The sequence below is a fragment of the Myotis brandtii genome, unplaced genomic scaffold, assembly GCF_000412655.1.
Source record: "Myotis brandtii unplaced genomic scaffold, ASM41265v1 scaffold186, whole genome shotgun sequence".
Taxonomy (NCBI): domain Eukaryota; kingdom Metazoa; phylum Chordata; class Mammalia; order Chiroptera; family Vespertilionidae; genus Myotis; species Myotis brandtii.
In genome coordinates this window covers 748,863-776,022 of record NW_005356905.1, presented here as the reverse complement: position 1 = coordinate 776,022, position 27,160 = coordinate 748,863, and the positions used below count along the sequence as shown (strand labels likewise).

At 36.0% G+C, this 27,160-nt stretch overlaps 1 protein-coding gene across 1 annotated transcript in view; it reads right to left on the bottom strand.

Moving 5' to 3' along the window:
- The window catches only part of RSRC1 (arginine/serine-rich coiled-coil 1), a 335,473-nt gene that overhangs the window by 130,966 nt on the left and 177,347 nt on the right, over positions 1 to 27,160 (bottom strand). Inside the window, exon 6 of the mRNA XM_005864118.2 lies at positions 8,703 to 8,754. Within this exon, the coding sequence (XP_005864180.1) occupies positions 8,703 to 8,754 (52 nt within the window). The remainder of the gene's footprint in view (positions 1 to 8,702; positions 8,755 to 27,160) is intronic.

The following is a 27,160-nucleotide window of genomic DNA, read 5'->3' as shown; positions in this document are numbered from 1 at the left end:
GGGTGCCTGGCCAGCCTGGATGAGGGGCTGATGGCTGTTTTCAGGCTGGCCACACCCCCTTTAGGGTGGGGGTCCCCACTGGGGTGCCTGGCCAGTCTGGGTGAGGGGCTGAGGGCCGTTTTCAGGCTGGCCGGTGACTGAAGCTCCCAGACTCTCCTTTTTTTTTTCTTTTTATTCTGGGGTTTGTTTACCGTCTATAATTGAAACTTTGTTGCCGTCACTAGAGCTCAGAGCCGGCTCCTGCTCGCTCCCAGCTCTGAGGCCATGGCCTGCTGAAAGCAGGTATCTGGGTTTTGTTTAGCTTCTATAATTGAAACTTTGTTGCTTTCGGAGCGCAAAGCCGGGCCACGGCAGGCGGGGAACCTTGGCTTCCTCCATCACTGGAGCAAGCAAGCCTCCTGCTCGCTTCAGCTGCGTGGCTGCCAGCCGTCATCTTAGTTGGCAGTTAATTTGCATATCGCCCTGATTAGCCAATGGGAAGCGTAGTGAAGGTACAGTCAATTACCCTTTTTGCCTTTTATTAGATAGGATACTTAACCAGCTTCTAACCCAGCAAGGGACTCTGAAATGCATGACCTTAGGTTTATGACAAAAACATTGGCAGGCATAAAACATTACCTTAAAATTTTTTTTTTTTGCATTTTTTTTACCCTAAAAATTTTTTTAAGTTATCAGAAATTGAACTATTATGAGCACTCTAATAGCTGGGGGAAAGAACATTTTGACTGAAACTTTAATCCTTTTCTATTATCAATTAGAAAAAACTCATTTCAGAACCAAAGGTTTGTGTAAAGATAGAAATTATTTTATTTTAAGATAATTTTAGCATTACACCTAACAAAACCAGATAGGCATTTGGTGATATTTTCTATCACTCTTCTTTCTGCCTATCATAAATCAGAGATTTAACTTATTAAGAGAAATAGCTCAAATCAGAAATCATTGGATATGAGTCCTGGTTTTGTCACTTATTAGGTATGTGATCTTTTACAAATCATTTATGCTTTCAGGATATTTGTAAAATGAAACTAATTAGCTCTCAATGTAGTGATGTGAGCTGAATGATAAAAGATTTATGGAAGTGCTTTGAAAACTATAAAGCACAATACAAAGAGCTATAGATATAATTCAGAAAAGGAAATATTAAAAAGGTTTTATGATAAAGGTGATTTACCATACATGCACTAAAAATTTTATATTTTTATTACAACATTAGTGCCATAATTATAAAGGTTACATGTGTCAGTAATTTTATTTAAAGTAAAATATTAAGGACAATTTAGAGGCAATTATATCTTGTGAAAACTGTCATTTTTTTTTCATGCTAATAAAACATATACATGTTTCAGAAAAATCTCTCCTCTAAATTGTTCTTCTAACCCATGAACATACTTGGCATAAGATAATATTGTGTTTTTGTGGAAAACCAAAATGTTTGGAAAGGTGCTAAAAAGTCAAACAACAGTGACAGCAAAAGTGATGGAGACAAGTCTTTAAGTAAACGTATTATTTCTTCTCCTTCCTGTGTAATAATCATGTTTTATTATGTTTTCTGTCATATACACTAACTTAAAATTTAAGATTAAAAAGCCATATTATTGTCATAGATCTTTTACATTTGAAGCCAGAAAATTTTTTCGTATGTTTATTTTAAATTCCATCAAACAGTGGTTAAAATGAGCACACTAGGATTCAAAGGTTAAATTTTCAATTATCCAGATAATTTGTTTCTCCACAATACTTATTCACCAAATATTAATAGCTGGAATTCTATTTAGTATAGTACCCCTCACTACAGGAGCTGTTAGAACTGCTGGGAAAGATTTAAAAGTTTTAGATATGGCCTTCAGAAGTTTATCATTCTATTGGGAAAATATGTCCAGCACTCATGAAACAAATAATATCAGCAGTATGTGAGTAAATATCAACATAGTGTTTACAGACAAGGACAAGAAGAATTCAAAGGAAGAGAGAAAGATCATGTGCTGAAATGCTCAGAAAAATCATATGGAAATTTATTTGAATGTGTCCTGAGTGTTTAAAGAGGGGAAGAGTAAGAAGGAAGACATTTCTAGAAGGGATAAAATCCTGAGAAAAAGTACAGAAATGAATTCTAAGCAATAAATACAGTAAACTGTGTGGATCCACCATACAGAACCTTGGAACCTCAAGCATAGAAGTATAAAATTGATTTTGTAAGCAACTGAGAGCCAATGAATAATTTTGAGCAAAGCAGTAGTATGACCAAATGGTGGCTGAGAAAGCATCATCTGGCAGTGGTATTCAAAAAAAGCAATGTGAAATAAACATTTTCTGGTGGCTATCATTTGCCAGGCTCTGAACTAGGCACTTCATATATAATATTTATCTTCATCACAACCCTATAAGGTAGTTATTATCTTCCCCCTTAAAGATGAGAATAGTATGGAATAGAGAAGTCCCTAATCCTAAATACTTTCAAACAGGTAACCGAAATGTGAGACATGGTCAAGTGGACACATTAGGGGGCTGTACTAATATATTGCTGGTGAGAAAGTAATGTGGTTCAGCCACTATTTGGTGGTTTCTCAAAAAGCTAAACAGAGTTACCAAATGACCCCACAATTATACTCCTAGGTATACACCCCCCAAATTACAAACAGGTACTAAAAAAAAAGTGCACCTACAATAACTAAAAGAGAAAGATGCAAATTGACTGTACCTTCGCGATGTCCCACAGCCAATCAGGAGTATGCAAATTAACCCAACAAAGATGGCAGGTTAATTTGCATACACAGGCGCCAAGCAGCCTAGGTCCAGGGGATGGGCATCCTCAGGACCCAGGACACTCTGAGCCTGTAGGCCCGCGCGTAGGCCTAGAGTGGCCGGGGTCCCGGAACGCCCCCGGCCACTCTGGGCCTACATGCGCAGGAGCCGAGCAGCCAGAGGTGGGGCAGGAACATCCCCGGGACCCAGGCACTCCGAGCCAGTGCACGCACAAGCGGCTGGGAGCGGGGCGGGAACGTCCCCCGCAGCGAGCAAGCAGTCCCCCACAGCAAGCGAGCACATAGCAGGGCCCTGCTTGCCCCTGGCTGTGGCAGCAAGGGGCAAGCAGTCCCCTGCAGTGAGTGAGCAGACAGCCGGGCCCTGCTTGCCCGTGGCCATGGCAGCGAGGGGCAAGCAGTCCCCCGCAGGGCCCCCACAGAGAGCAGACACCAGGACCTGCAGTGGCATCAAGCAGGCAGGTCCACAGAGAGCAGAGAACCACGGGGAGCGGGCCTAAACCGTCAGTAGGACATCCCCTGAGGGCTCCCAGATTGGAGAGGGTGCAGGTCAGGCTGAGGGACCCCCACCCCCATGCACAAATTTCGTGCACCGGGCCCCTAGTATATATGTATGTGTATATGAATGTTCAGAGAAACACTGTTCACAATAGCCAAAAGGTAGAAATGATCCAAATTTCCATCAATATATAAATGAATAAACAAATGGTGTATATACATACAATGACAACAGAAATAAAATACTGACACATGCTATAACATGGCTGTACCCCAAAACATCATGTTAAGTGAAAGAAGCCAAACAAACATGGTCACACATTGTATGATTTCATTTACATAAAATTCCAGAATAGGTAAGTTCATAGAGAAAGAGGGCCAACTGGTGGTTGCCAGGACTGGAGGTAAGGGAAGTGAAGAGAAAGCTGCATAATAGAAAGAGGTTGTACTTTGGAGTGATGCAAATCTTTTAGAACTAGATAGAGGTGGTGGTTATTATAAAACATTCTGAATGTATTTAATGCCACTTTAAATACATCCATAAAAATACATATGTAATTGTTCAATTTGAACAATTATGATTCATTTTATATTATATAAATTTCACCTCAGTAAATTATAGAGAACTATAGTAAACCAGAAAATATAAAAATCTGTCATACTCCATTTAAAAAATCCTGTTTGGGCTAATGAAATTGCTCAAGGTCATAGGATGAGTAGGAAGCAGAACTAGGACCCTTCTGCTATTCACTGCCATCTCTCTGCAGAAGAACTAAAGCAAGACACCAATTAGGGGGTAATGATTAATTAGCCTTTGGGTGAAATGGTTGGTGTCTAGACTAAGGAGATGGCAGTGGGAAAGGTAATAAAGGCATAAATATAAAAATATTCAAAATAAGAGTCATTAATTCTAGGTGAATGATTGAAAAAAATGTCAAGGTTTTGAATCTTAAAAGTATTTTTAAAAAGGAAAAAACTCAAGGCAGAAACAGTTTGCAATTGGATTTACTCAGTATTATAGAATAAATCATGAACTAAAGTTACAATTTAGATTCAGTTTTAAAAATTTATACAATTTGCATCCTTCTGTATCTTATTGCCACTTGAAGATTTAAAAAGCAACCTTAGATAGAACCTTAACTGTTAAACAAGAGATACAAAATTGAGTTTCCATTGCAACTTGGCAATGAACCTGAAAAAAGAGTCTATCTAAATCTGAAGACTTAGCATAGCAAAATATAAAAATGTAACAGTGTAGTGCATATAAAATATAATTATAAATACAATAAAATCTGATTTCAAATTCATGTTTGGTACAATATGCATGACATCCTACAATTACATTTTGCTTAATGTTACTTTGCTCTTTTAAAATCATACCGCTAATAATCATTGCCAAATGTTCAAAATGTATTTTAATTTCAAATTAGTAATATTAACATTCACTAATAAATCAATAACAATGCAATGGTTATATATAAAACTTTCTTCTGGGCCCCAAGTTAGAGGAAAAGACTACGTATAATCAGCAAGTTTCTATATATAAATCCTATCAGCCACATTATCAATACATATAAAAGGCTAAGTGACTGATGGGCCGGTCACTGGCAATCTATATCTATAAAAGCCCAGCGACCCTTCTGGCAGAACGACCAGAACAACTGGTCGCTATGACGCACACTAACAACCAGGGGGCTGACGCTCAATGCAGGAGCTGCCCCCTGGTCGTCAGTGCGCTCCCACAGCAGGAGTGCTGCTCAGCCAGAAGCCGGGCTCACAGCTGGCGAGCACAGCGGCAGTGGTGGGAGCCTCTTCCACCTCCGCGGCGAGCCAAGCTGTAAGGAGTGAGCAGGCGGGCGGTTAGGAGTGAGCAGGTGGGCAGTAAGGAGTGAGCAGGTGGTGGTTCGGTTAGGAGCAAGGGGTCCCGGATTGCAAGAGGGAAGTCTGACTGCTGATCAGGCCTAAACCAGCAGTCGAACATCCCCTGAGGGGTCCTGAATTGCGAGAGGGCTCAGGCCGGGCTGAGGGACACCATTCCCCATTCACGAATTTTGTGCATTGGCCTCTTGTTTAAAAATAAACGTTGACTCACGCATGCGCAATACATAAAAAGCTCTCACTGGCACCAATTGCATGCGTGTGTTTTGATCTGTCATTGTCAATCATGAATTTGGTTGACACTTCTATTATACAGAAAGGGCAAATAGCGATATTAAAATATTTCTTCTAATTAATTTTCTTTCAATGTGCATGAATCCGTGCACCAGGCCACTAGTAGTAATTATAAGGTTGAAATAAACCCTGTCTCAAGAATCCAGCATACAGCCTTGTCTTTCCCTGTACCTGATTTTAAGGCCCCAAAGTTGAAAATGTTTTCTGTGGAAACTCAACTAAACTCCAATGTGACACAACGGGCATGATTTGGCAGACCTTCCTACCCACCTACCTCAATCTTAGGCCTAGAGGAGACTTTAACTGCAAGCCTCACCAGACTGAGCTCAAGTTCTTTTATTCCCCTCTTTTTATTTCATTTGTTTACTTTTAATAATACAAAGGACACCTGGAATTCATCACTGAAAGGAGACCTGGAACTTTGACAATAAGACCTATATTTGCTTATATGCTACTCCCCTATCCATCCACCTGCTTCCTCTCTCCAGGCCAAGGGTTCTCATTAAAGGCAGTACTAGATATTTTTCAAATGGGTATAATACATACAGCAAGTCATACAACGAAGCATATATTCATGTAACTGGAATAAAAAAGCAAAGTCTGGTAAAAATGGTTGATTAACAGTGGCAATGAAAAGTAGCACAGATTTTTTGGAAAAAAATTTAGCAAAAATGTATAAAAAGCGGCTTTAAAGATTAATACCCTCTAACCTCATAAACTCATTTCTATAGAACCATTCCCAAGAAAACAATAAAAAAAGGAAAACACAATTTGTAACAAGATGTACATCACAGTGTTATTGATAAGAGGGAAAAGCTGGAGAAAACATATTTTCAATAAGAAGAAATTAATAAATAATGTTACATCTCACTAAAGTCTGTCCTTTCCTTATCCAGACCAATATATGTCTTTAAATTTGAAAACTGTCATAATATTTTGAAAGTTTCTCAAATACACAGAACCTAGCTTTTTATCCTTAATAGAATTTACAATGTTAAATTTTAAATAACGAGGAGTGACAGCTGAGACTGATATAAATAAGTTATACACTGTGAGGTTTGGACTGTCAGATTTGTATTATAATATGCTTCAAAATCATATTAAAAGATCAAGACATCAAAGAAAACTGTATAAAACTATGAAATGAAATTCTTTATAGTTGTATTGATGAAAAAGTATTTTCTGAACTAAGCATCATAAATATTTTCCTTTAAAGCAAGAGTTTTTTTACACTCAATTTATGAACTAAAACATATTTTTCAAAACAAAATGCCACTAAAGAATGAGTGTATATTATGTAAATGATAGAAATCACATTAACTAGCTTTAGCCTATAGTTTAAAACACTATAACAAGAAACATTTTAATGTATCTTGTTTTCTACATAACTAAAGATAAAATGAATTAGGTTAATATCCTATATAATAAAAGTGTAATATGCAAATCGACTGAACAGCGGAAAGACCAGTCAGCGGGGGGCGGGGCCAGCGAGCAGGCAGTGCCAAGGCCAGCCAAGATGCGTATCAACGGGCAGAGGGAGGGAACGGCGATGGGGAGGAGGGTTCGACCAGCGGCAGCGGAGGGGTGATGGGGGGGCCAGCACCATCCCCTGATCAGCTCATCCGGTCGCCTCCCGCAAAGGGAGGCCAGGCGGAAATGGCGGGTGATCCCGTCTGGTCGCCTCCCACAGAGGGAGGCCAGGCGGCGGCAGCGGTGGAGTGATGGGGGCGGTGCCGTCCCCTGATCGGCTGGCAAGGTCGCCTCTCTCAGAGGGAGGCCAGACTGTAGCTTAGGCTGTTCCCCCTGGGGAGCAGGCCTAAGCCATCAGTAGGACATCCCCTGAGGACTCCCTGACTGTGAGAGGGTGCAGGCCGGGCGAGGAAACCCCCCAACCCCCAGTGCACAAATTTTCGTGCATCAGGCCTCTAGTATAAAATATAAGTGACTTTTAAAGTAATATAGAGGGCTAAAGAGACTCATAGTCAAAATACTTACCAATTTTTATCCCTGTATGGTAAGTAACTTCTATTAGTGATTTATGAAGCTAGCATATCATTTATACTGGTGTTCCAAACTTTAGACCGTGAATATTTTGGGTCAGAATGCAAGAAGTAAATGCAAGCCAACCTTAAATCATAAGTACATATATATTTTCTCAATCAAGGCATACAAATATATAACTACTGTCATTTGGTAGTCTGAAATTACTTTTGACAGTAAAACAGAATTCTTATTTTATAATAGAAAATTATGGCCTCTAGTTAATAAATAAAACACATAGTATTTTAAGATTAGGTGGTATCCAGAACAAACTAATAAATTAGTACAATGTAATTATAAAATTTCATTTACCTTGTTTCCTTTGGCTCAATGAAAACTTCAATCTAAAACTCACATCTTATACAAAAGTTAAATTAAAATAGATCATAATCTTAAATCTAAAATGTAAAAATATAAAACTTGTAGGAGAAAATGTAGGAGAAAATCTTCATGATGTAAGGTTAGCCAAAAAAATTCTTAAACATTCCACCAAAAGTACCATCCATAAAAGACAAAGATCAATAAATTAATCAAATTAAAACAAAAACAATCCTATATAATAAAGAGGTAATATGCAAATTGACCATCACTCCAACACACAAGATGGCCACCCCCATGTGGTCAAAGATGGCTGGCAGGAGAGGGCAGTTGTGGGGGGTCAGGCAAGCAGGGGAGAGCAGTTGGGGGGGACCAGGCCTGAAAGGGAGGGCAGTTGGGAGCGACCGGGCCGGCTGGGGAGGACAGTTAGGAGTGACCAGGCTGGCAGGGGAGGGAAGTTAGGGGCAATCGGGCTGGCAGGGGAGCAGTTAGGCGTCGATCAGGCTGGCAGGGGAGAGGTGAGGGGGTGATCAGGCTGGCAGGCAGAAGCGGTTAGGGGCAATCAGGCAGGCAGGCGAGCGGTTGGGAACCAGCAGTTCTGGATTTTAAGAGGGATGTCCCAGATTGGAGAGGGTGCAGGCTGGGCTGAGGGACACACACCCCCTCCCCACCCCGGGCACGAATTTCATGTGCACTGGGCCTCTAGTTTTATAAATAAAAAGGTGAAGAATGACCTTTTAGTATTATACTGCAACAATAAATATTTAAGGTAAAATACAGTCATACATACAATCTAGAGCTCATAAATTTGTGAGGATAAATGAAAATAGGTGTTTTTCTCTTTGACCCACCTGTAAGCATGCTAGGATTTATTTCAAGGGTTTTCATTTAAAATTAATTATCAATACTTACCAGCAGCTTCAAGAACCAACTGTAGTCTGGCTTTGGCCTGTTCAGCTGGTGGCTAAAAATCAACCATAAAAGACATTTACAGGTCAGTTTTAATAGATGGAGCTTTAAATTAATGCATTGTTATGTGACTATCAGAAAATATAGAGAACTTTATAATAATCAGTATTAACATCCATCCACATTTTAACAACATTCCATCACAGCAGCCCTACCACTCTGCTTTCTCACCTTAGTAATCAAATCATATTTTTCATTAATATGATGCAAGAATTAAGTTTTTCTATTTTTTTTTTACTGGAAAAGGTTTTGTTTACTACCCAACACTGTACCAATCAGCAATAGCCTAAATAACTGAAACTTAATAATGAGGCAAACCCACATACTTAACAACATATTTTCAAGAGGTGCTATTTCTTACATATGGAAACATGTGAAGTGTGACCTACTAGAATTTAAATAGTAACTTGAAGTGCAATACTTCAGTCAAGAAACATCCTAAAACGAAATATTTTCTGTTTTTTTATTTGTATTGGAAAGGAGCAATTGTGATGAAGATAGGACACAACATGAGTTCATGCTTTCAATTCTTACTGACTATCCTAAAATTGTCCTCTCAATAAACCTTAATTCAAATAGTTGATAAGGCTGAAATGAAAGTACTTTCCTTCCAGTGACCTTATTCTGAGAAATTTTAAAAATGTATTGATAGTATTCAAACTCATAGATTGTATGAAGGACCTGTTAAAAACTGTTTTTAATACTTAGAACTTTAAAATACATTTATAAAGATGTCTGCAGGTGGCTAAACAACCTCATGTTTATATATGAGACCATCATTTGAGAATTAACATTTTATAAAATATATTAGAATATTTTGCTATTTGTGAAAAAACAGCTAAATGAAAAGAACTGGGTATAGAAATACGTTGTGCTCAGAAGAGTTTAAGAATTAGAATGGTGCTTTTGAATAAACTGTAGGAAACAGGATGGGAAAATGGTAAATGTGATGGGAGGGAAGACAAGGAGAGCTTTTTATATCACAGAACAGGGGTGTTAACCCTACACCAGGGGCTGGTTTTATAAATAAGTTTTATTGGAACACAGCCATGCCTACTTGTTTATATGTTGTCTATGGTTGCTTTTGTGCTCAATTCAACAACAGCAGAGTCAATTACTTGTGGCAAGAAACTTTTGCTGGCAGAGCTGAAAATATTTACCATCTGGACCTTTATGGACATGTTTGCTGACCTGTGCCAAAGAAGATGGAGAAACTTAGAATTTGAGACAACAGGTTGATGAGATGAGATCTGTATTTTGATACATCATTCTAGCAATACACTTCCGGATGAACTGAAAGGAATGTGACTGGAGGCAAGGAGCACCGTTAGGGAGCAATTAAATTCCAGGCGAGAGACTATGAGGGCCTGAGGTGGAGCAGTAGCAGTAAGGTTGGACAGGAAGAACTAGATTTGAGAAATATTTAATTGGTAACATGTTTGTGTATGAGAGGAAGAGTTGACAAACAAAAAGAGTACTTTATGCCATACATTTGTAGGTAAAGTGTAAGTAATTGTGCTTTATAAAGTATTGAAAATACGTGACATCAAATTAAAATATAACAGCAACATATCAATAGAAGACTGTGACATCCACTGAATATAATTTTTCTAACAGTTATCAACTAAATTGCCCATAGGAGACAAACAGGTAATATAAACATGATGGCATCTGACATCAGCGTCAGTGGAGTATGGAGAACTCTGGAGCACATGCTCCAGCCGAAGGGCACAGCTGATACTCAGCACAAACTCAGTGTTGTCATGCAGAGATGCAAGTCAGGGGTGACAACATTCCTTGATTTTTCATGAGACCTTAAGTCACCATGGAGACCAATACTGTGTGGAACAAGCACTACTTCTAAGAGACAGGTTCAATCCCAAGACAGTTTGTGATCTCTGCATCTACTTAAAACACACAACTGAAATTTAATACTTTGTGCAACATAACACAACTAGAATGGCAACAAGGAAATGATGTTCTTACAAGCAGGTCCCAAGCAAGCTAAGAATTATGAAGCATACATTTCAGAGTGTCCTATTCAGCACTGTCCTTTGACAGAAAAATGATAGACACTTTGTTGGTTAATATATTTCATGGGAAAATTTTGTGTATTTCATAAGGAAAGACTTTTTTTAACAATTAAAAATATTGAAGACATAGAAAAATATACAAAATGAGTGTCCACATCTAATAAAATATTAACAGTATTATTAAAGTCTCCTACCCCACAAAATCCCCCTGCATAGCAGCTCCCTCCCTCTCCCATTTATAACAACTGTCTTGAAAATATAGTGATTACCATTCCTAAGGAAAGATTCTTGATGGTTGATGTTTATGATAAATCACCTGTTAAGACATATTTATATTTTCATTAATTCCTTTTACTACCTATAATATAGGGTTCATATTTCCAAGATAAAGAAACTCGGGGAGTAAGAGCAGTTCAGTAACTTGTCTCTACTAGTAAATGACAGACTGAAATCAAGAGCCTCTGACTCCAAATCTCAGGATCCTTCTAATTAAATCACTAGAGAATATTCATGAAGTCAAAGCAAGCAATTTCATAGATATAAAAGCATAAGGAAAGTTTTTTTGATTCTGTTCAAAAGAAAAATCTGTCCAAAATAATACATTTGTACCAGTAAATGAAATATAATTCCATTCTAAATACATTCTCCTATACAGATGCAACTCGCTAAATTATTTTTGTAAAATATAGGGATCAACTCCAACTATGGGGATAAACTATATTGTTAATTCACCAGATTTTTAAAAGTAATTTATATCTTATAAATACTTTTACTCTTAAAAATTTTGATTCATTTCTCACTCATTTTTCCTGGATAGGGAATTCGGCTGTGAATAGTCTCTCACTTTTTGTCCATCTGCAAGTATCTTTCTTTTACTAGTGAATAATTTGAATGAATATGGAATTTTGGTGGCAGGCTTTTTCGCAGCTATCTGCCCCTCAAATCTTTTCCAAGGGCCTTGAGCTTGATCCAGAAGAAGAAAAGCATCATAACAGGTCTCCTGGCTGAAACCCTCCTGGACTCATCATATTAAGTAGGCTTAGAGTAAAAATAACTTTGGGGCTTGAGTGCCAACATTTCTAATGCTTTAGCTATTTTAGAGTATATTAGACCCCAGGGATTAGCATGAATTCCATCTTAAGTTGGCAAGTGGTACTAATGTTATTCAGAACCAGAAATTAAACATTATTCAATAAACTAGAGGCCTGGTGCACGAATTCATGCACCGGTGGGGTCCCTCGGCCTGCGGGGACTGGGCTGAAACCAGCAGTCCAATGCTGCCTGCCACTCCTGCCTGCCGTTCCCACTCATCCCGGCAACGCTGCTCCTGTCTCGGGCTTGCGCCTAGTCAGTCCTGATCGGGAGAGGCACTCACCAGCTATGAGCCCTGCATCTGGCACCCGTAGGTCAGCTGAGCAGTGCTCCTGCTGTGGGAGCGCACTGACCAGCAGGGGGCAGCTCCTGTGTTGAGTGTCTGCCCCCTGGTGGTCAGTGCGCATCATAGTGACTGGTCGACTGGTTATTTGGTTGTTTGGTCACTTAGGTTTTTATATATATAGATAATAATACCAAATACAAATGCATGGAATACAGCAATTTTCAATATAAGGATTACACAATGAGGACATATTTAATAACAATGTCACAACTATATTGTAAACTTATGGAGAAAAAATATTTTAAAATATTCCTTACCTTAGTAGTGCATAATTAGATAACTATCAACAAGATTGAATTATAGAGAATGTAAATATTGTTCCCTTAAAAAAATAAGTTTTAGCATTGACAATAACAGAACAGTAGGAACAGTCTGAATTTTTACTGTAAGTTTTTAAAGGGTTTATTAGTGTTAAAACATTATTGTGTTATGGTATAATACCAAAAATATATATTAGTATATATACTGTACTATGATTTAAATTCATTTAAAGAAAAGTATACTTCTGCTAGAAATTCTTATCATAAAGGTTTACAAAAAAATGTTATAAAGGGTCTTATTTATGCAGAAATGACCATAACCAGAAATAAGAAAATACAGGGTTTAAATTTTCTAAATAGGGGTCCATTTGTGGGGGTGAGGGGATTGGTAGTCTTTCTATTGCCATGATTCTCCAGAACTACCCTCTCCCTTCCCTCCCTTTGGTAGCAAGCATTTGTAAGACCTAGTTTTAGACAAGAGTATCCACTTTCTTAAGACAAAACAAAAGCTTCTAAGATGAAACCAAAAGATAAGTCAGTTTCCTAATGGCTTGTGGAGGTGACCATCCTCAATGTTTAGACTTTTTCCTTTGATTTTTTATTTTTTTAAATATATTTTTATTGATTTCAGAGAATAAGAGAGAAGGAGAGATGGAAACATCAATGATGAGAAAGAATCATTGATTGGCTGCCTCCTGCACGTCCCCTACTGCGGATCGAGCCCGCAACCCAGGTACGTGCCCTTGACTGGGAATCCAACTCGGGACCCTTCAGTCCCCAGTCTGACGCTCTAGCCACTGAGCCAAACCAGCTAGGGCTCCTTTGACTTTATATTTACTTTTATTGAGTCCAATTCCCCGAGTTCCTTATAGACTGCATGTCTAGATTCTCAAAATACTGCCAAAGCTAACATTCAAGACAAGCACAATCCTTTTAGTCATGACTATTTATTAAAAAAGAGAAAACTCTGCTTATGCAAACCAGTTTACACACTAAACTATTAAACTATTTGTTCACCCTTCTCACTTCCATTATATATTAGGCTCCCTGAACTCCTGACCACCACTATGGAGATTCTGGAAGTTAATGAAGATATAGTCATTCCAGCTGTCAACGACAGTTTTCAGGTTGTTAAGGTCAGAGAAGTAGAAAGTCTGAAAGAAAGACTACAGTTGAGCTAAGAGAGAACTCAAACTTGGAAACAAAATTAGATTAGCAACATTTTATAAAATCAAAATTAGTATTGGACTATATGATTTTTGGCTATTATAATAACCAATTCTGGGAAGATGGTGGAGTAGGAAGTACCGGGAACCTGTCTCCCCACCTACACAATAATTGCACTAGCAGAATCTATCTGATGGAACTATTTTGAACTCTGGGATTTTGTTGAAGGTTTGCAACTACCAAGGGAAGAATTAGACAGTAACTTGTGGTTAATTTTGGTCAATTTCAGCTATTAGCACAATAGCAGCTTCCCTTCCCCCCACCATGTGGCAGGCAGTTATACACTGTTCCTGGAGCAGCTTGCGCACAGCACAAGTGTTGGCGAGGATGTAGAGAAACTGGACCCTTTGTGCAATGTTGGTGGGAATTAAAGTGGTATAGTCGTTGTGGAAAATAGCATGGCAGTTCCGCAAAAAATTTAAAAAATAAAATTGTCATAGAATATAGCAATTCCACATCAGGTACACACCCAGAGGAACTAAAAGCAGGGTCTTAGAGATACATTTGTAGACCCATGTTCATAACAGCATTATTCACAATAGCTAAAACATGAATGCAACCCAAGTACCCATCGATGGATGAATGAATAAGCAAAATGTGGTACATGTATACATACAATGGAATATTATTCAGCCTTATAAATAAAGGAAATTCTATAATATTCTACAACATGGATGAACCTTGAGGACATTGAGTCATGAACAGACAAATATTGTATCATTCTACTTATATAATGTCAAGATGAAAAGAGTTATGGGGATGGATGGGATGGTGATGGTTGCCAGTGTGCATTTATTTGATACCACTGAACCATTCACTTAAAAATGGTTAAGACAGCAAATGTACTACCATAAAAACAAAATTTAAAAGTACACATTCACACTGACCTTTACCCTACTTATAGGAATTGGGTTATTAGTACCTCCTATTTGAAGAGAATATATAGATTAACTATTTCAGATCTTGTAGACAAATGGTGTTAGAGTACTATGGAGGCCCCTCAGTCTTCTCTTTACATTCAGTTGTTCAAAATTCATTACTTTCATTTGTTCAAAAATTTTATGAACCACCTCTTATGTACAAGGTACCATGCTACAAGTTGAGGATAAAAAGATAAACAGACATAGTTTCTGGTTTCAAGGATCTGATGGTATAATAAGAGAGATAAAAATGATAAAGAAATTACTGTTTCCTAAAGGTCTACAGTATGCCAAACATGTGTATAATTTCTATCTTACATTTTTTTCAAGGAGCTTTATTGAGGTATAATGGAACAACAATAAATTGCACACAATTATACAGTTTGACACACTCATACCACCATGAAGCATGACTACTGCTAAGATAATGAGCATATCTGTTACTCTACAATTCTCCGCATGCCCCTCTTTATTTCTCCCATGTCCTTCTATGCCTCCACTCCACTTCCAGTTTTCAGGTAAACACTGATCTGCTTTCTATCATTATACATTACTTGGCATTTCCTAATATTTCATATGATGGAAGCATATGATATGTACTCTTTTGTGTCTGGCTTTTAAACTCAGTATAATTATTTTGAAATTGATCCATGTTGTATGTATATCAGTATTCATTCCTTTTTATTGTTGGGTAGTATTCCATTATAATGATACACTATAATGGCTATGCATTCACCTGTTGACAAACACTCAAATTATTTCCAGTTTTTTGGCTATTATAAAAAAATACTATAAACATTCAGGTGAAACTCTCAGTATAAATAATGTGCTTTCATATCTCCTGGGTATGAATCACCTTTTATATACAAGGTACCATAATAGCTAGGATTGGAATGGTTGAGTCATATGGTAAATATTATGTTTAACTTTAAAAGAAATTACCAAACTGTTTCCAAAGTGGTTTTTCATTACCACCAGCATTGTATAAGAGTTCTAGTTACGCCACATCCTAGTCATGACTTAATATAGTCAGTCTTTCTAATTTCAAAATTCTAATAGCTACCTCACTGTGGCTTTAATCTATCTTCCCCTAACGATTAATGGTGTTGAACATCCTTTCATGTGCCTATTTACCCATATATCTTCCTTGGTGAAATGAGTGTTCAAATCTTTTGTCAATTTAAAAAAATATATATTTTTTAATTTTTAAATTATAGTTGACATACAATACTGTGTTAGTTTCAGGTGTACAACCCCATGATTAGACATTTATATAACTTACAAAGTGATCACCCTGATAAATCTAGTGCTCATTTGACACCATGTATAGTTATTATAATATTATTGACTATATTCCCTATGCTGTACTTTACATTCCCATGATTATTCTGTAACTACCAATTTGTACTTCTAAATCCCTTCAGATTTTTCCCCCAACCACTCTCCCATCTGGCAACCTTCAAAATGTTCTCTGTATCTATGAGTCTGGTTTGTCCTACTTGTTCGTTTATATATATATATTTTTTAAGATTCTACATATAAGTGAAATTATCTGGCATTTGTCTTTCTCTGTCTGTAATGTAGCATCTCTAATAATCTCATACAGGGTATTTTTCATCTCAGGCATGCAGTTTTCATGTCCAGAAATTAGTTTTTTAATAGTTTTCATATTTCTACTTAATATGTTCAGTTTTTCTAGGAGCTCTCTGACCATAAGCAATACAGTTATAATAAGTCCATCAATGTCCTTGTCTACTGATCCTATTACTGTGTCATTTCTGGGTCTGTTTCAACTGATTGACTTTTTTATCATATGTGGTATTTTCTTGGGTTTTTAGATGCATAGTAATTTCTGACAGGATGTCACACATCATGAATTTTATTTTGTTGTGTGCTATATATTTTTGTATTTACATAAATAGTCTTGGTCTTTGTTCTGGAGCACAGTTAAATCATTTGGAAGCAGTTTATCCTTTCCGTTCCTAATTTGTTAGGCAGGATCAGAACAGTGTAAGTTTGTAGTTAATTTCCCCCCATTATTGTGAGATATGACATTTTTTAGTACTTGATTGGAAGCACCATGATATATGTTGGGAACAGGCACTATTTCCAACTCTGTGTGAGTGACAGGCATGATCCCTCACATTGCTTCAGGTGGCTCTTTTCCAAACCTTGGGCGGTTCCTCCCGTGACACACTGATGAGTAGTCTGCTGAACACAAGAAGGGGACCCTCTGCAGATCTCCTGCAGCTCACTACTCTCCTCCCTGTCCTGTGCACTCTAGAGGCTTTGGCCTCCCTGGTTTCACAGCTCCATGTTCTCAACTCAAAGAGACCAGCAGGCTCTGCCTGGGTTCTCCCGACCTGTGGCATGACCTGGAAACTTTATCTAGGCCTTAAGCTGGAACAATTAAAAGGCTCTCCTAATTTTTTTTCTAATCTCTTAGGAAACACCGCCTTTCATGCTTGATGTCCACTGTCTTGAAAGATGTTTTTCCAAATAATTTGTCCAGTTTTTTTAGTTGTTTCAGGTGGGAGAGTAAATCTGATCTCTGTTAATCCATCTTCACTGGAATAGAAAGTCTGTGATTTCTTTTAATAGTACAACATCCTCGGAAGGTAAAATCACTTGCCCAAAGTCACATAGCACTTTTCTAATGCATGTTAATAAAAATGCATTACCTATAAGTTCTAGATAAACCTATAAGTTTCCTGTGTCTGGACATCTTTTATGCCCTTTTCCTGACTTATCTATGTTCTTTCAAAGCTCAGCTCCAGATGCATCACCTCTGGAAAACCTCATCAGTTTCATCATAAACCTCCTTTCATGATGGTTACAATTCTCTGCCCTGGGCTTACATGGATCAGTACATCTTCCGTGTAAATACTCATTTTGTTGTCTATAATTCCTTCAAAGACTATCAGCTTCTTGAAGGCAACAACTGTCTTACAACATTGTTTCATTAGCACCTGGAATAGTGTCTAGAAAACAGTCAATGCTCAGTAAGTATATATTTGAAATAAACTTCCATACAAATTTTACAATCTTCATAAGTATTATAGCTGGATATCTGAGAGAATAATAATGGTATTGGGGAAATTATAACAAGAAGTATTAATGAACTATGAAACCTGCATATAATTAATGTTTTTTAGCCAACCTATTTGATTACAGAATGGCAGTTCTTACCGTGATCATATGAGCTCCAAATATGTGATAACTTCTATGTGCCATATCTTTCCTAGCCAACATTACAAACATTCTCAAGAAAGAGCATAAGCTACCTGAAAAAAATAACACATTCTTTTAAAAAAATATAATAGCTATTATTCATTGTATGCTTTAATGTTCCAGACACCATGCTAAGCACTTTACATACATCTCATTTAACAAAATTCTCATAACAATCCTGGCAAGGCATTCTTAATGCTATCTTTTAGATGAAGAATAAATTACCTAAAATCACAAAAATGATAAGGTGGCAGAGCTTGAATTTTAATTCAGGTGACAAAAATCTCTATTCTTAACACACTATACTGCTTCACAGACTGAGATACATTTTGTTTATTACCTTTCATTGAGGAAAAAAAAAGAGAAAAGTCTAATCATTTTTTATTGCCAGAAAAGAAAGTACAAAGGTAAAACTAAATTTTCTTTAGTCTTTTGGATGCGACCACTAATGATCTTAAAGGTTATGAGTGCCATCTTAAAAGCTCACTTTAATCATGCTTCTTCAGATGAATAACTTTAAAAATATTAAACATATTCACAGTATAGGGACTGTGCCATTTCCTTTAAAGTAAAATGCAATCTCATTTTGACAGAAACACATATCAACAGCTTATCATATTTCTGGCTACATTTCATTTTAACAGTTACTATAATTCTATCTCTTAGGATCAAGGTCTAAGCTAGAAATATTACAAGTAGCTCAAAAGTAGATTTATCTTGCCTCTAGAACTTAGCACCAAGTTGGTCTAAATAAAGACCACAAAAAAAAGAGAGAGAATTAAACCTATAACACATATTCCATTCTCAATAGCAAATTTCTTTTACAGTTTTTAAAAAATTTATCTTTATTGTTGAAAGTATTATAGATGTTCCCTCTTTCCCCCCATTGACCTCCTCCACCCTACTCCCCAGGCCTTCACCTCCCTATTATCAAACATTATTTCTAAAGAGCTTAAGGTGTTTAGAGAAAGTTATATAATAGCTACTTTATTATAAACCAGAGAAAGATGCCATTTTATACATGTCTTTTATAGTTGGGAAAGTTAAAGAGGTGAATCTAAACCTAGGGTTACAGCATCCTTTAGTTCTGTTTAAGAAACCCATATTCATGACCCTATTAAGTGATGCTATCCATATACTACACAGACACACAGCCATGCTTCTTCGTTTACAAATTGTCTATGGCCGCAGGGTTGAATAGTGGTGGTAGAGACTGTATGGTCCATAAAGCCTAAAATATTTAGATGGCTCTTTATAGAAAAGGCTAATTCCCAATCTAGACTCCTTTACCCTTTTTTTTTCATCCTATACATAGCTGCTAAAGCTATTTTCAAAAATCAAAGTTCTGAGAAGTGAAGTTACAAAAAATCAAAGTTCTAATTAAGTTGCTGCTTAAAAAATACCTTGGTGACTCTCCACTGCTTCTAGGGTTAAGCACAAACTTATCACTTTAATTTTCAATACTATCAACAATATCCCAAGCTTATTCTTCTATCCTTATTTGTCAACCATGTCTGTACTCATATGTAACATTTCAGCAACCACGTCCTGAAGAAGCCTCTTCTTGGAATTTCCTTTTCACCAGTCATCCTTAGTTTCAGAAGTGCTGAAATGCCACCACCTTTGCCCAGCCCCACCTAGTTGGATGGGTACAATATGGGCTATTTTGCTCATACAGCACTCAAAATCTTTGTGCCAATGCTACAGACTACCTCTTTACTTTTTCCTAAATGAGGCCCTCTCCCTCCATTAGTTTCCTTCATTTCTAGCCCCACCTCTGGAACCTCACTACTTAAAATACCTTGTAACAGAACTTAGGAAGAAGGCTTAGATTTGCAAAGGAAGTAGCTTCATATGAAACCTAGATAGATATTCTCTCCCCTCAGTGGAGCCAAGGTAGGCATGGAGACCAGAGATGTTTGGCTATTTTAATACAAGTTTAGAAGCATAAAACAAGCAGAAAATAGAAGAAACAGCAAACCCAAGCCATCATTTATCTGTGATGGCTACACATTTGTGCCATTAAGTAGAAATATTTTCTTAACCTATCCCTGTCAGAAATGAAGAACTTTTTTTTGACAGCTAAACCAAGAGATTCTCCCACAAAAGCAGGAAATAAGGGCTTTTTACATGCATCAGTTATTTGTATGAAAGACCTCTCAAAAGTTCTAAAATAATTCCATGTAAAACAAGTTATGTTTACCAATACTTCTTGACATGGCATTGAGGTTAAAGTAAAATTAGACTCAATAATATAGTTGTTTACATTATGAAAGGTCAAACACAAATAATTTGCTTCTTAATTTTTTTCTATAATGAAAGAGTGTGTGGTGACATATAAGGATAAATATTCATATAGTCCTAAACTCTGTTTTAATATCTTCTTTTTAAAACATTTTTATAGCCAGCTACTTTTGCTACCACAATTTTAAGTATCAGCATATCTTTTAGTCCATAAATATTAACACTTTACAATGCTCTACAAGACTTTATTTATTTTTTATCCTCACCTGAGGATATGTTTATGGTTTTTAGAGAGACAGAAAGGGGCGGGAGAGAGAGAGAGAGAGAGAGAGAGAGAGAGAGAGAGAAGAAACAGCGATGTGAGAGAGTAACATCAACTGATTGCCTCTTGTAAGCACCCTGATAGGGAATGAACCCACAATCTAAGGTATGTGCTGTGACTGGGAATCAAACCCTCAGTCTTTCGGTGTACAGACAAGACGCTCCAACTGAGTCCACTGACCAGGGCTACAGGACATTATTTTAAACTATTACATAAATCTCTTTCCTGATCCTCTTAGAAGTCAGTTTAAAATAATACTTCCTATTTTAAAATCCTTTGTAGCATTACAACAGCTATTTCTAAGAAACTTATTCCCTGTGACTGCTTTTCTTTCTGCTTTCTGACTTTGTCTTTCTACCTTTGAATCATCTCAAGACTGCAGGGTAGGGAACGGTGATCTCCGCAGGACCAATTATCTGGAATGCAGTCTACCTATTTCTCTTTGCTTTATGGACTTCACACAAGTTTTTAAATGTCTTGGCAAAAACTTTTCTGTTTTATTTCAAGTTATAATTTCTATCTTTGAATAAAGCTACTTTACTTTGCCTCTAAAAGATCTTCCAAAATTACTTTTTTGAAGTGTTTCCCCCTCTAAAGGACAATACTAGAAAGATTTTAAAAACATGTTTTTTCCACAAAAAATCCATTACGTATCCAGGTGTTTGAAACATTGTTTTCAAAATGGGCAATGATATAGATCAGTGGTTCTCAACCTTCCTAATGCCACGACCCTTTAATACAGTTCCTCATCTTGTGGTGACCCCCAACCATAAAATTATTTTCGTTGCTACTTCATAACTGTAATTTTGCTACTGTTATGAATCGTAATGTAAATATCTGATATGCAGGATGTATTTTCATTGTTATAAATTGAACATAATTAAAGCATAGTGATTAATCACAAAAACAATATGTAATTATATGTGTTTTCCGATGGTCTTAGGCGACCCCTGTGAAAGGGTCGTTCGACCCCCAAAGGGGTCGCGACCCACAAGTTGAGAACCGCTGATGTAGATAAATCCACAAAAGGTCAAATGAATATTTTATTTATTTTGTTTCCATAAATGTGTTATAGAAAATAATTTATTTGATTTGAACTATTTAGTAAGGCACTTTCTAGATGGAATATTTGTAATCAGGGTACATTTCACATGTGCCCAGCAGGTGTATATAAGTGAAAGCAAAAGGCAAAGGGCAAAAGGTTGATTGGGTACCAGAGCACCTGTATTCTAGTCTTGACTATCTATTCTCTAAGGACTTTAGTTTCCTTATCCATGAATGATATTAAATAATATGAGGAAATGCTAAAATGATATTTCTAGAACACTACAAAACTATATATGTAAAATTGTCCAGATATGTAAAATAGAACATAAAATGCATAATGTAGAAAGAACTAGAAAATAGATAGCAAAATGGTAACAACTTTTATTTTCTTCTCTATCCTTAATTCTACCTTCGTTTTCTAAGTAGGATTCCATTAGCTGGGCCAGGGAAAATGGATATTATGACAAAAAGAAAATTCTTTAAATATAAATTAAAAACTAAATTAAAAATCTTAAAAACTATTACACTTTTAACAGTTCATGATAAAGTATGTTTACATTACACATTTAAGTAAATTTTCATCTGCTCTAAAAACTTCAAGAACTATTTAAGTATTGCCTATAGTTTGACATTTGACACCCATTCTTGCTACTACCAGGAGGTTAGAGACATGTTTTGCTAAGAGGTGAATTTTATAATGAGTAAATGTACTAGCCTTTTGCCTCAGAAAACCTGTAATCAATAACTGACTTAAGTAATAAGTGAAAATGATGTAGATAGTAAAATACTGGTTGTTTAATCACAAAACCACTTCACAATTAATCATAATTAAAGGTCTCTGCTTCAGGAAAGCCATGGGTATTGTTAGTCATCGTTAAAAAGTATTGGCAGGGCCTTGATTTGTAACCTATGTTACCATTTTTCTTATAGAATTCTAATGTAGAGCCCCCCAAAATACATATAAATAATGAATACAATATTTCCTGGGCTTTCATTCTAAAATAAGCAGATCCCTCTCTATTACTAGTCTTCTCCTGACCTTTCCCCTCCTTGCTAACTTAAAAAATGAGGTAAATTAAGCCCTATTTTTATTCAAGAAAATTGCCATACTAATAAAAATCCTATAATCAGATGTACTGCTTTACACACTTTAAAAAATACCTGTTATAAAAGGGCAAATATATAATGCACTATCATAGTAAGTTGAGTAATATAACTGCAACTCTTTACCACTTGACTAACCTGCACTTCATTTTCTTAAAGAATTGATCATTCTACCAAAATAGCAGCTGATTTGTCACAGACTTAAAAAGTGCAATTTTATTCAAGATTGGTTTTTGAGTATATTTTGGATTTTATTTATTCACGAGGCCATGGGAAACAAAATATTCCAATAAGAAAAGGAATATACTTTAAAAACTTTAAGTTAAAAACGTATGAAATGCTGATATGCAATCATTTTTAACTATAAAATTTGAAATTTAATTTGATTCAAATAACAGAATCAGACAGAATTCACATGGAGTAGGGTTGACATTTTAGGCTTAGAAGCAACAGAAGAAACCATAAGGGAAAAAGATTGACAAGTTTGACTGTATAAAATATTCAATTTCATATAAAAACTATCCAGCAACAGAGAACCAAAATAAAATGGCAACACTGCGACAGTAAAATTATTAGCAACAAATGTAACCAAGAGTTTACAGTTTCATTTACAAATACTTCCTAAAAGTTGATAAGAAACTCACTAATTCCTAAAAGATAAGAGAACAAAAGAACAGAACTCCTACAGTAAAAAGACAGCTAGTCAAACTCCTTACATTTCTCTGGTAGAATTCTCTGTCACTATTATTAAAATATGCAAATTAGAAAATTGTGATAGCTGATGCTAGCCAATGATGTAAATTTTTCATACTTCACTAGTGGAATTACAAATTAATACAACACTTAAAAGGAATTTTAAAAATGGGAAAAGAGCCCTAAACATACTTATACTCTTAGAGAAAATATTTCCAATATGTTGATGGTACACATTGTCTGTTTCTATGTCAGGACACAATACCATTCTCTTTTGCTGAGATACCTGACTAAATTACTTAATTTTTCCATACATGTGGTGGTTAGTTTTATTCTTGTCCAAATTCATGAGAAAATTTTTCATAGGTGAACTTACCTAAAAATGATTAGTGATTTATGCTCCATCCTGAATAGTGGATACAATTTGGATAACAGCCAATAGATGGCACTGTTCTCACTAGGTAGCAAACACATAAAGGTCTCATTACAGGCACATCACTAAGACCAAATACCTGCTCAAGTCAGTGAATCTAAATTGTTTTTGTTTGTGATGGGGAATGTATATTAAAATATATTAAATGTTAACAAATTTACACTTAATAATTACATAACATAGAGACCAATTTAAGGCAAACATTTATTTATTCACCTAAAGATATTTATTGAATACCTACAGTGACTAGGCACTAGAGATACAAAAGTGAATAGTTCCTGGTCTCAGATAATCATACAAGTATGTAATAAGTAAAATTATTAATGGATATATGCACAGAGAAGGACAGGGGCTCATTCTGAGGATGAAATGGATCAGTGAAAGATTTTTGCAAAAATGATGCCTGCACTGGTCACAAAAGATTTGAGGTGTGTGTGTGTGTGTGTGTGTGTGTATACAGCATATTTTAAGGGGAAAAGCAACAGCAAGAATAGGAAGGTAAGAAGGTATAACAGTATAATGCGGAAAGAATGAATCAGAATGTGGCAAGATAAAAACCTGGAAGAGAGGTCTGTAGCACTCAGAGATTCTGCTATCTTCAGAAATTTGGACTAGAAGTTTTGATATGATTGGGATCACTAAAGGGATAATGGGGAATAGCATGATCAGATTTATACTTTGGAGAGATCACTGCAGGAACTATGTGAGCATGGATTTGAGTGGGATAAGATTGGAGGTGGGAATCATACCTAGTGGCTATTGGGGTAGTACAAGCAACAAGCAATGAAGCCTTACCCAGAGCAATGGCAATAAAGGGTAGAGAGGGAGACTCAGTTTTGAGAAATAGTTAAGGGATATGTGTTAGCAGGAAATGGCATTTAAATGGATGTGGGAAATGAGGAAGGAGTAATTAAGGGTGATAATCAAGACACTGTATTTCATAGGGCCTTCTGAAATGCCAGACAACGTTTTACTGATCCCACATCCTTTTAATTGCTTTTAATATAAAGTATGTCGCTGTCTTCCTCTTACCCATCCAATCTTTACTGTGATAGCATCCTGTACTTTACCTTCAAAACCCTTACCAGAATTTATAAGAAGTGGCACCAAATATGCTTTTTATGTATTTGCTTGTCTCTTCTACTTGTTAAATTATACTGCCTCAGGACAGAGTCTTCTCTTCTGATCTAGGTCACTATTCCATATGTAGCACCTAATCTGGTACATAGTTGATGCTCAACAAATATTTTTTGAAGAAACACATATTTCTGAAGTTTCAAGCTCTACTAACGTTCTGCTTAGCTGATTACTTTTCATCAGGATCATACACTACTTTGGACCACATTCAGTAAAGCATAGCCAGGAGAGATGGTGCCTATTCATCAAGTACTTTCGCTTTTTTCAGTGAAAGCTTTTCTCACCAGCCAGGACAGTTAGAAGCTATTTTCCAGTGTAATTGGTGCTCTCTGGTCAGGTCAGCTTTCTCCATGAGGGACAACAACTAAAACACCATTCTATAAACAACAAGATTCTGCCTTTATCTTCCGAGTTTTGCCAGATTTTGCAATGATTTCCTCTATGTCAGTTTCCTTGGAATTGTAAAGAAAAAACTGAATATAGACTAAAGGAAATAAACAGATTTGTTATAGTAAAGTTAAACATAAAAATCTGAATTAAAAAATAATTACATAGACCTTCCATTCAGAATATTTTAAAAAAACTGTTCTGAAGCATCTAAAATATTCATCCAGTAGATCTTTAAAAAATTTGTTTAGCTCATACTTGCATAATACATGTTTGAGGTGGTGAGATCCTATAAGGAATACAAAAATAGATCCAAATTTAAGTAATTCATAGTCTAATATGGTAGTAAGATATGCATACAATAACTATAATAAAGTATTCATGTATTAATACTATTAGAGAAGAAATATAAATTGGTACAGTAGCTCAGTGCTATAAAAGATTAATTTTGACTGGATGTATGTAAATTACTTTATAGAGGAAACAATTTTAGCTGGTCTTTAAAAGGAAAGAGGCAGTATGTAGTCATGTAAAAATGTAATTTATAAGTATGTATTTAAACATTTTTTATTCAATTTATTTAAACTAAAATAAAAAAGAGTTCACCCATTTTTCCCACCCCTACCTCTGCCTTTTAGCACCACCAAATCCTGACTCTTGCCAGGGTTTCTACCATATCTCCTGTGTCTCCTTATTTCTTTTTTTCAGGATATTAATTTATTCAAATGGCATAATCTCTTCTCAAGGCTATCTGAAGCTAGCCTTTTAGCACCACCAATCTGTTCTCTGTATCTATGAACTTTGAGTGTTTTTTGTTTTGTTTTGTTTTGTTTAAGATTCCACATGTTGATCACAGTATTTGTCTTACTCTGACTTATTTCACTTAGCATAATGCCCTTGAGGGGCATATAGAATAATTTTTAAGAACAAAAATACTGCATAAAAGGAGATTCCCAATAACAAACTCCCAAACATCAGAAAACACATGATGTTAGGCAGACATATAAAGCTAATTAAATTTAATATAAAACACCATGTCAAAAAAAGAAAACCAACCAACCAAACAAAACACATCAAGCCAAAATAGTCACAGTGCCATACTGGAAACACAGTTTTAAAATGCTATTTGGTTACCTAGTTAGTAAGAATATATGTATTCTAAACTGGATTAAACTTTAATCTCCAAATGACTTCAAAACATTACTGCCTCTAAACAAAAAACTATCAATGACTCTACTTGTATTTTAATAAATGCCACTTTGTCCTTGTAGAATTTCACCTAGAAATATATATATTTACATAGAAATTTTGACAAACTTGGGAGGTAGATTAGTAGAGACATTTTATAAATCATAAAAAAGGTAGACTGTGTGAAGGAAGGACAAAATGGAATAAATTATATTAGAATAGCATTAAAAGCAGATGTTATAAAAAAAAAAGTCTGTGTAAACTTTGCCATATAAGATGAGCTCTATGTACCTATGGATAACACTAGACAACATTATGGCAATTTTTTTTTCAAGAGACTTCACAACTTTTTCATTGTTACTTTATACATAATGTTTATATAACATTCTTAAAATGGAAACAAGGTGCACATTAAACAATGAGTACTAATTTGTGTGTTTTTTAACATATATTTTAAAAAGCTGCTTCTCTAAATTTATCACACCTCCTAACTATAGTGTGCTTAACTTGAGAATTAATCTTAGTATATGATTATGGAGATACAGCTAACAAATTTACATTTATTATTTACAGTGGTAAAACCAAAAACAATTTTTATGTGAACAAGCTAAAGGATGGAACCTGGGTTTAATTTGGTATAGACAATTTTATGATTAAAATGTGCACACACTTAAAATATTTATTTTGCTAAAAAATAAGGCATAAAAGTACAACCTCCCCCCGAAAAAAACAATGAA